This window comes from Symphalangus syndactylus, chromosome 10 (genome assembly GCF_028878055.3).
Source record: "Symphalangus syndactylus isolate Jambi chromosome 10, NHGRI_mSymSyn1-v2.1_pri, whole genome shotgun sequence".
In the NCBI taxonomy this organism is placed as follows: Eukaryota; Metazoa; Chordata; class Mammalia; order Primates; family Hylobatidae; genus Symphalangus; species Symphalangus syndactylus.
The window spans coordinates 87,789,505-87,800,131 of record NC_072432.2 but is presented as its reverse complement, the minus strand read 5'-3'; the positions used below and the strand labels follow the sequence as shown (position 1 = coordinate 87,800,131).

General features: G+C 48.4%; 1 protein-coding gene across 1 annotated transcript; it reads left to right on the top strand.

Annotated features, from left to right (window-relative positions):
• The first annotated feature begins 2,900 nt into the window (after positions 1-2,900).
• LOC134731652 (uncharacterized) lies at positions 2,901-7,773 on the top strand. Its single transcript, XM_063611258.1, has 2 exons — positions 2,901-3,209; positions 4,760-7,773. Exon 2 carries the CDS (start codon positions 7,098-7,100, stop codon positions 7,755-7,757), a length of 660 nt encoding a protein of 219 aa, XP_063467328.1. The 5' UTR covers positions 2,901-3,209; positions 4,760-7,097; the 3' UTR covers positions 7,758-7,773.
• Positions 7,774-10,627: the final 2,854 nt, after the last annotated feature.

The following is a 10,627-nucleotide window of genomic DNA, read 5'->3' as shown; positions in this document are numbered from 1 at the left end:
ACCTTATGGATACATGGGGGATACTCAGGGAAAAATGAGTAAATCTCCAACAGGTGGCTTTCAGTTCAAGGATAAATACTATCTTCAACTTAAAGAAAGAAGATTTGAGGTGCAGTAGTGGGGAGTTCACCAGCAAAAGCACAGTAGACAAAGGTAAGGTTTGTTATACAGACTTAAGTCCATGCATTCTCCATTGATAAGACTCTTTAGTGATTTAGTTATCCTTCTCTTCTTGGTGTCGAGAGAGGTAGCTTTTAAATGGGGATTTCCTTTACAGATGTAAATTTTCCTTACACAAGGGTAACTTCTACTCTGTTTTCAGAACTTCCTTTGTTAGCATTTTTTTTCAATAGAATCAGCTTGGAATAATTCTTAAGCCAAAAGGACATATTTTGGGGCAGCATATTCTGGTTTCCTACCATTATATTTTGGGGTGGCATATTTTGGTCTCATACAGTGTGTTCCACCGGCAGTGAAAAGAGTTCTTGTTTTTCTCCAGCAATTTGTCATTTTTTAAAGAGTTTAGCAGTTCTAAGACATAGAGACCAGTTGTGCTATCTCATTGTGGTTTTCAGTTCTCTAGTATGTTGAGTATCTTTTTGTATGTTTACTTGCCATCTGTAGATCTTCTTTGGTGCGGTGTCTGTTCAGATCTGTGTGCATTTTTAATTGGGCTGTTTAACTTATTGTTTAGTTTTAACAATTTTTTAATATATTTTGAATACAAATTCTCAGATCTGTATTTTGCAAATATTTTCTTCAATATGGCTTGTCTTTTTGTTCTCTTAATAAGGTCTCTTCCAGAGTATAAACTTTAAATATTAAGAAATCCACACTGTCATTTCTTCTGTGTACATCAACCTTTTGTGTCATTTGTTAAAATTCATTACCAAACCCAAAGGCACATAGCTTTTCTTCTATAGTTTATTCTAGAAATTCTATAGTTTTGCATTTTTAGTGTAAGGATGATTTTGAGTGATTATTTGTGTAAGTTGTAAAGTTTTCATCTACACGCATATAATTTCTTATGGTTTCCAATTAATCATTCCCTCACTATTTTTGGGAAAGACACAGGATAGTGGGCTCCGTTAGAGTAGATAGCTAGACATGAACAGGAGGGGGAGCTCCTGAAAAAGGGAAAGTCTGGGAAGGCTCACCTGGAGGGACCACCAAAAATTCACGTTAGTAGCATTTCTAGTGCTGGAGTGGATGGGCACTTGTCAATTGTGGGTAGGAGGGAGAAGAGGTACCTATGCAGAAAGAAACACCCTAGAACTCTTAAGATGCCCCAATCATCATTCGTTCTGCAATAAAAATGTCAGAATATTGCTAGGTACATGCTGATAAGAACGGCAAAGGGGACATTCTTAAGAGAAACCTGGCACCATAAGTACAGATTAGGGCAGAGAAGGACATTCAAAACAGATGGGCAGGCACAGTAGGTACAAACGTGACCGCTGTCAGCCGGCCTGCGATGGCGGGAAAGAGGCTGGTGCCAGAGTGGATTCGGATTGATCACCACACATGTACCTCAACCCACATGCCTAAGTGGGGCCCCACATGCCTAAGTGGGGCAAGTCGGGGACCTAAGGCAGTAGCAGGAAAACCAGACAAAGAAAACAGGCGGAGACTTGAGGCAGAGGCAGGAATGTGAAAAAGTCTAAAATAAAATTCCCTGCACAGGACACTTAGGCTGTTTTCGTGCACGATCAGTCCACTCCTCCCTATTTTTCTACAATAAGCTCTTTACACTGTATTTCTTTTGAATGAAGTTATCTGCCATCTTTGTACTGCCTCTTGGTGAAAATCTTTCTTCCAAGTTAGACAAGAACTGGGACATCAGCTCTCCCCAGTAATAGCTCCATTTCAGTTTTAATTTACAGAACTGATGGGGCTTAATAACTGGCGCTCTGACTTTAAGTGGTGCAGGAGGTGGCCAGTAGTGGACCCCAGCCGTCACACCAGGAGCAAGAGGGCCCTGCATAGTCCCCATCTGCCTGCAGGTGGCATGCTGCCATGACACTGCCAGCAAGAGGGCCCTGCATAGTCCCCATCTGCCTGCAGGTGGCATGCTGCCACGACACTGCCAGCAAGAGGGCCTGGCAGTGTCCCCAGCTGCCAGCAGGGGTATACGACGACTACACTGTGAGCAAGAGGGCCCTGCAGTGTCCTTAGTTGCCAGCAGGTGGCGCACGGGCACCACAACATGAGCAAGAGGACCCTGCAGTGTCCTGGTTGCCGGCAGGGGGCGTGCTGCCACTACACTGTGAGCAAGAAGATCCTGCAGTGCCCGCAGGGGCCAGAAGAGGGCTTGCCCCCACTACACTAAAAGCAAGAGGGCCCAGCAGTGCCCCCAGCTGCCAGCAGGGGAGCCAGCCGCCATTACACTTGGAGCAAGAGGGCCCGGCAGTGTCCACAGCTGCCGCCAGGCGAGTATGCTGCCACTACACTGTGAGCAAGAGGGCCCTGCAACGTCCTTAGCTGCCAGCAGGCGGCGTGCTGCCACTATACTGTGAGCAAAAGGGCCCTGCGTGGCCGGCGCCAGCAGGGTGCGCTGGCCACCAGTGTAAGCAAGAGGGCGCTGCAGTTTCCCTAGGCGCCAGCAGGAGGCGCAGTGGCACAGCAACGTGAGCAAGCAGGTCCTGTAGAGCCCGGCTTGTCAGATTACTGAGGTTCCACCCGGCTCTGCGCCGCACCTCCGGCGACGTGCGTCTCTGTGCCTGCACCGCGTCCACCCCCGCCCCCCGCCCGGCGGCGTGCGAATGTGCACCTGTGCGCCTACAACGCTCCCTCAAACCCCCGGCCCGGCGGCGTGCATCTCTGCCCTGCGCCGCGCCTCCCCACGGGGGCCGCGCCGCCGCGCGTCTGTGCGCCTGCGCCGCGGAGAGACGGCGCGCCGCGCCTCTCTGCGCCTGCGCGGGCGCGGTGCCTTTGCGAGGACGGAGCTGCGTTCGCTGCAGCACAGACCCGGAGGGCATCGCCAGAGCGGAGCTGCGTTCTCTTCTGCACAGACTCCGGGGTACTGCGAAGGCGGAGCAGCGTTCTTCTCAGCACAGACCTGGGCGTGCGGGCCAGGGGCACCGCGAGGGCGTAGCTGCGTTCTGCTCAGCACAGACCTGGGGGACACCACAAAGGCGGAGCACCATTCTGCTCAGCACAGACGTTGGGGGCGCTGCCTCGCTTTGGGACAACTCGGGGACGCGTCGACGGTGAGTAAAATCCTTCCTGTTTGCAGCCGTGAATAAGCAAGTTCAGAGACCAGTTAGAAGGGTTCAGTGCGGAAAAGGGGAAACGAAAAGCCTCTCTGAATCCTGCCCACCAAGGTTCTCCCAAGCGAAAGCAAGGGGCCACAGTGCCAGGTCCACACTGCAGCCTTGAAACACAAATGCAGCACTCCTAATGCAGATATGCCACCCAAAATATGACACCCACATTACTCATGTAACAAGCACCTGTAATGTTAATGCACTGCCTCAATAAAAAAATATTATTGTAAGATTAGCAATCCCCATGCTGCCGTTAAGTCCTTAGGCAGCAATCATAATAGTCAACATTAACATAGTAAATACAAACTTAGTAAGGAACCTACGGTTAGGGTTAGGGTTAGAGTTATGCTTAGGGTTAGGGTGAGCGTTAGGGGTTAGGGCCTAGGGATTAGGGGTTGGGGTTAGCGTTAGGGTTAGGGGTTAGGGTTAGGGGTTAGGGTTAGGGTAGGGGTTAGGGTTGGGGTTGGGGTTAGGGGTTAGGGTTAGGGTTACGGATTAGGGTTAAGTTTAGGTAGTAGGGTTAGGGTTAGGGTAGGGTTAGGTTTGGCGTTGGGGTTGGGGTTAGGGTTATGGTTAGGGTTAGGTTTGGGGTTGGGGTTATGGTTAGGGGTTAGGGTTAGGGTTAAGGGTTGGTGTTGGGGTTGGGGTTAAGGGTTAGGGTTAAGGTTAGCGTTCTAATTGCAACGTGGGAGAGGAGGATGTGGCACCCAATATCGCAGGGAGTAGAAACACCCTTGTGATACTCTTCTTAATCTTCAGGGAGAAAGAGGATATTACTCGAATACAGACAGGTGTACGTCCTCTGTACAAAGCTGGTGTACACCCGTCTGTGCAATAGTTGACAATTTCCAGAGGGGCAGATGATATTACTCACAATATGGTAAACAGGCTGTGAGTCCACCGCGGGTCCTAAGAGCCAGGGGGGCAGAGGGGCTGGCTCTTACACCCCGCCTCGCGGGGGGCACCTCGCCCCCCTGCGATGTGGGTCCTCCACCCCCTGGAGTTTCTATTCGGATCAATGTCGTCAGGTGGGTGTACACCTATTGCGATATTGAAAGTAATACCATGCTGTCTCCCTCCCTGAACATTAGGAACACTATCGCAGGTGGGGGTACACCCACTGCGGTATTAGGATTCATATTAGTATTACTTGTTACTCATTTATGATTCACATTTATATGAATTACCAATATTAATGTTAAGTAATAATTGCTAATAAAAAGTTTTTGGGTTATTAATATTAATTATTAGGAGCTAATATTGCTGTGTTCTAATGAATATGATCAGTCCCAGTTATTAATATCAGGTGTTATTAATAGTTAATATTAATAATTTATTGTTATCGTCAGTATGATTCTTGAATATTAATTATCATTATTATCGGTATTGATTTAAAAAATTATATGATCAGTTATTAATATTGATAATTATTAATATCAATTTATAATTGATATTATTAATTGTGGTAAGTAATATTGTGACCTTCCTCACAGTATTATTGGGAGTCATATCATCCTGTGGCCCTGAGGAGAGAAGGCATTTCTCTTTCTGTCTCCTGTCTCTGAAGAGGAGGAGGAAGTAAAAGTTGAAAACCAAGAGGATTGAAGTCAGTGGCAAGACCAGCCGCTGCCACTGATGAGCCGGCCTGAGGTGAAAAGATGAACCGCCCCCTCCCCCACTCTAAGCTCATGTGCTCTGAATCCATCAGGACCCTTTCACGTGGAACCTCTTAGAGCTGTAAGCCCTGAGAAAAGGCCTAGGAAGTCTGTCTTCCTTCGGGGCGCTCGGCTCTTAAGATGCGAGTCTGCCGACGCCCCCGGCCGATTAAAAGGAACCTCTTCCTTCTTGAATTCGGTGTCTGAGGGGTTTGTGCCCGCGGCTCGTCCTGCTCCACTTTTTGGTTCACATGACCGGGAATCAAACCTGGGCCGCAGCGGTGAGAGCGCTGACTCCTAACCAGCAGACCACCGGGGAACTTCAAACTTCGTGGGAAATAGATTGCCCAACATTAGAAGTGGGTTGGCCGTCAGAAGTAAGCCTGGACAGGTCCCTTGTTTCTCAAGTGTGGCACAAGGTAACTGGGAAAGGATACCTAGACTGCTTCCCATACATAGACACTTGGTGACAGCTGGTGCTAGACCCCCCACAGTGGCTAAGAGGGCAGGCAGCAGCAATACTAGTAGCCAAGGGACAGACAGCTAAGGAAGGATCCCACTCCACCCGCCCAGGGAAATCAACTCAAGTTCTGTTCTACCCAACGTCAGAAGTTCCACTGCAGGAGATGGCACCAGTGATCCCAGTGGTGCCCTCCCCTTACCAGGGCAAGAGGCTCCCCACTCTTGAGCCCACAGTGCTTGCGCCTCCGCAAGACAAGCATATCCCTAGGCCACCCAGAGGAGACAAGAGAGGAGGTGAGGCCTCGGGAGAAACCCCTCCCTTGGCAACTCGTTGACGACCCAAAACGGGGATACAAATGCCCCTGACAGAGCAGCGGCATACTGGGATAGATGAGGATGGTCACGTGGTGGAGAGGCGTGTTTTTCTCTACCAGCCCTTCACCTCTGCCAACCTTCTCAACTGGAAAAACCATACCCTGTCCTATACCGAAAAGCCACAAGCTCGAATTGATTTGCTCCCAACTGTTATCCAGACCCACAACCCCACCTGGGCTGATTGCCACCGGTTGCTCATGTTCCTCTTTCACAGAGATGAAAGGCGGAGAGTGCTCCTAGCAGCAACTAAGTGGCTAGAGGAACATGCACCAGCTGATTATTAAAACCCCCAAGAGTATGGAAGGACCCAGTTACCAGGAACCGGCCCCCAGTGGGACCCAAATGAAAGAGAGGATATGCAAAGGCTAAACCGAGACAGGGAAGCTCTCTTGGAAGCATTCAAGAGGGGAGCTCAGAAGGCTACAAACCTTAACAAGGTTTCTGAGGTCATTTGGGGAAAAGAGGAAAGTCCAGCACAATTCTTTTTTTTTTTTTTTTTTTGAGACGGAGACTTTCTCTGTCACCCAGGCTGGAGTGCAGTGGCGCGATCTTGGCTCACTGCAAGCTCCAACTCCCGGGTTCACGCCATTCTCCTGCCTCAGCCTCCCAAGTAGCTGGGACTACAGTCGCCCACCACCACGCCTGGCTAATTTTTTTTTGTAGTTTTGGTAGAGACGGGGTTTCACTGTGTTAGCCAGGGTGGTCTCGATCTCCTGACCTTGTGATCTGCCCACCTCAGCCTCCCAAAGTGCTGGGATTACAGGCTTGAGCCACTGCGCCTGGCCAAGTCCAGCACAATTCTATGAGAGATTGTGTGAGGCCTATTGTACGTATACTCCCTTTGATCCCGATAGCCCTGGAAATCAGCACATGCTTCACATGGCTTGAGTCCATCAAAGCGCAGAAGACATGAGAAGAAAACTGCAGAAACAGCCTGGGCTTGCAGGGACGAATACATCACAATTATTAGAAAGAGCTAAGCAGGTGTTTGTAAACAGGGTTGCAGTAAGCCGTAAGGAACACCACACAGAGAATGAACGTCAGGCCCGGCGATACGCCGACCTGCCTGTTAGCTGCAGGAATCAGAGGGGTCCCCCCAAAGAAGCAAGGGAAGGGTGGCCCTGGGAAAGAAACTCAGCTTGGCTGTCAGAGTTGGCAGCGTAACCAGTGTGCTTATTGTAAAGAAATAGGACATTGGAAGAACAAATGCCCTCAGCTTAAAAGAAAACAAGGTGACTCAGAGCAGGAGGCCCCAGACAAGGAGGAAGGGGCCCTGCTCAACCTGGCAGAAGGGTTCTTGGACTGAGGGAGAGCGGGCTCAAGTGTCCCCAAAGACCCTATGGTCAGAATGACAGTCGGGGGTAGAGGCATTGATTTTCTCGTAGATACCGGTGCTGAACATTCGCTAGTAACCGCCCCGGTCTCCCCCTTCTCCAGAAAGACTATTGACATCATCGGAGCCACGGGGGTTTCAGCAAAGCAAGCTTTCTGCTTGCCTGGGACTTGCACTGTAGGAGGACATACAGTGACTCATCAGTTTTTGTCCATGCCTGACTGTCCCTTGCCCTTGTTGGGGAGGGACTTGCTTAACAAGCTGAGAGCCACTGTCTCTTTGACAGAGCACGGCTCTTTGCTGCTAAAGCTACCCGGAACGGGAGTCATTATGACCCTTACGGTCCCCCAAGAGGAGGAATGGAGACTTTTCTTCACTGAGCCGGGCCAAGAGAGACCAGCCCCGGCTAAGCGGTGGCCAAGAGTAGGGGCGGAAGATAACCCTCCAGGGTTGATATGGGGAGTAATATCATCCTCTCCCCGTTGGGATATTCGGAACCATATCCTAGGGGGGTGTCCACCCTCTGCGATATTGGGAGTAATGTCATCCTCTGTTTCCTTGGATATTAGACACAATATCACAAAAAGGTGTACACCCCCTGCGATACTGGGAGTAATATCATACTCTCCTTCCCTGGATATTAGAAAACAATATCATCAGGGCTGAACACCCCCTGCGATAATGGGAGTAATATTTTCTTTTTTTTCTTCTTTTCTTTTTCTTTTTCTTTCTTTCTTTTCTTTTTTTGAGACAGAGTTTCACTCTTGTTGCCCAGGCTGGAGTGCGATGGCACGATCTCGGCTCACTGCAACCTCTGCCTCCCATATTCAGGCGATTCTTCTGTCTCAGCCTTCCGAGTAGCTGGGATTACAGGCATGTGCTACCACGCCCCGTTCAGTTTTCTTTCTTTTTTTTTTTTTTTATGTATTTTTAGTAGAGACATTGTTTCTCCATACTGGTCAGGCTGATCTTGAACTCCCGACCTCAGGTGATCCGCCCGCTTTGGCCTCCTAAAGTGCTGGGATTACAGGCGTGAGCGACGGTGCCCATCCATCACTTAGCATTTTCATTTTACATTTGTTGAAGTCACAGATCTCTACACACATTGATTGCTGCTTTATTCTACACTTACATATAAATACAATGGGAAATAGAAAAGAATAAAATGGGCACAGTGTCCCTGAAGTTTCACATTCTGAGACATTTTAAAAATATTTGCTTTTTAGAATTTTGTTTCAATGAAGAAACTGTGGTATACACACACTATGCGGTATTATCCAGGCTAAAAAGGCATAAAATCCTCTCCACTGCAGAAAAAATGGATGAGACTGCAGGGTCTGTATGTTAAGTGAAGTAAGGCGGGCACAGAATGACAAATATTACATGTCCTCACTTAGATGTGGGAACAAAAAAGAAAATCTTGGCCAGATGTGGTGGCTCAGGTCTGTAATCCCAGCACTTTGGGAGGCCGAGTTGCACGGATCACTTGAGGCCAGGAGTTGGAGACCCGCCTGGCCAGCATGGTGAAACCCCATCTCTACTAATAACACAAACATTTAGCCGGGCGTGGTGACGCGTGCCTGTAGTCTGAGCTACTCGGAAGGCTGAGGCCCAAGAAGCGCTTGAACTCGGGAGGCGGAGGTTGCAGTGAGCCCGGATTGTGCCTGTTTACTCCAACTTGGGCAACAGAAAGAGACTCCATCACACACCTACACACAAAGGGAATCTCAGGAAGGTGGAGAGTACAAAGGGGGTTAGCAGACGCTAGGAAGAAAAGGGGTGGGATGGGAAATGAAGAGAAGTGGATAATTGGGTCCCAAAATACAGAAAGATGGAATCGATGAGTTCTAGTGTTTGACAGTACAGTATGAAAATTTGAGTTCACAAGAATTTCTTGTCTATTTCCAGATGCTTTGGTAAGAAGCTTCCTAACTTTCTCATTATGCTGGTTTTGAAGCTCTTCTCCTTCTGCTCTTGAAATCATGCTGGCTTTTTGTTTTGAGATGGAGTTTCGCTCTTGTTGCCCAGGCTGGAGCTTAATGGTGCAATCTTGGCTCACCACAACCTCTGCCTCCTGGGTTCAAGCTATTCTCCTGCCTGCACCTCCCGAGTAGGTGGGATTACAGTCATGCGCCAGCACGCCCAGCTAATGTTGTATTTGTTGTAGAGACGGGGGTTTATCCCTGTCGGTTAGGCTGGTCTTGAACTCCTGACCTCAGGTGACCCGCTTGCCTCGGCCTCCCAAAGTGCTGGGATTACAGGCGCGAGCGACTGCGCCCGGCCCATGCTGTATCCTTATCTGTTGTCGCTTGTTGTTTGTTTGTTTTTGAGCCCAGAAATAACTTCTCACCTCTATGTTCAAATGATTTTTCACATGAGTGCTAAGAAAGCTCATTGGTGGAAAAGCAGCCTTTTCAAGAAATGGTGTTGGAGGAACTTGATTTCCACATGCAGAAGAATGAAGGTGAACCCTATGTCACACCAGGTGCAAAACTTAACACAAACTGGACCAAAGACCTAACCCCAAGTGCTAAAAGTATCATATGCCTAAAAGAAAACATTGGCCACACTTTCATGACGTCAGATTGGGCAACGCTTTCTGGGATATGACACCAAAAGCATAGGCAACAAAAGAAAATTACATTCCTTGGATTCCATCTAAATGACAGACACTTTTGTGCAGCAAAAAACACTGTGCACTGAGTAAAAAGATAACCCATGGATTAGGAAAAATATTTGCAAATTATATCTCTGAAAAGAGGCTGATATCCGTTGTATATCAAGAACAACTAGAACTAAACAATGAGAAACCCAAAGCGTCCCATTAACAATGGTCAGAAGACTCGAGTAGACGTGTCCCTAAAGGAGATACAGCAATGGCCAATAAGCATCTAAAATGATGTTCAAAATCACTAATCGTAGGGAAGCACAAATCAAACCAAGAGTGTGACACCACACATTAGGATGGATATGATAAACAATCAAGCATTGGTGAGACTAGAGGGAAGTAGGAATGCTCGAATATGATTGGAGGGAATGTAAAACCATGAAGGAATAGGGAAAATAGTATGGCGTGTACTGGAAAAATCAGAAACAGAACGATCAGATGTTCCCACAGTTGCATTTGTGGGTACCTACCAAAAAGAATTAGAAGCCAGGAATGGAAGATTTGTGCACCCATATTCATAGCAGCATTATTCACAACAGCCAAAATGTGGAAGCACCCCAAGGGTTCATGGACAGATGAATGAAAATCACACTGCAGTTCATTCATACAATGGAAGACTATTCAGCCTTCAAAAGGCAGGCACTTCTGGCCGGTGCAGTGACTCATGCCTGTAATCCCAGCATCTTGGAAGACCGAGGTGGGTGGATCACCTGAGGTCAGGAGTTCAAGACCAGCCTGGCCATCTTGGTGAAACCCTGTCTCTACTGAAAATGCAAAAAATTAGCCGGGCGCGGTGGCTCAAGCCTGTCATCCCAGCACTTTGGGAGGCCGAGGCTGGTGGATCACGAGGTCAGGAGATCGAGACCAT

Coding starts and splice junctions, on each gene's coding strand:
- LOC134731652 (XM_063611258.1), top strand. CDS start 7,098: ATGGTCAGAATGACAGTCGGGGGTAGAGGCATTGATTTTCTCGTAGAT.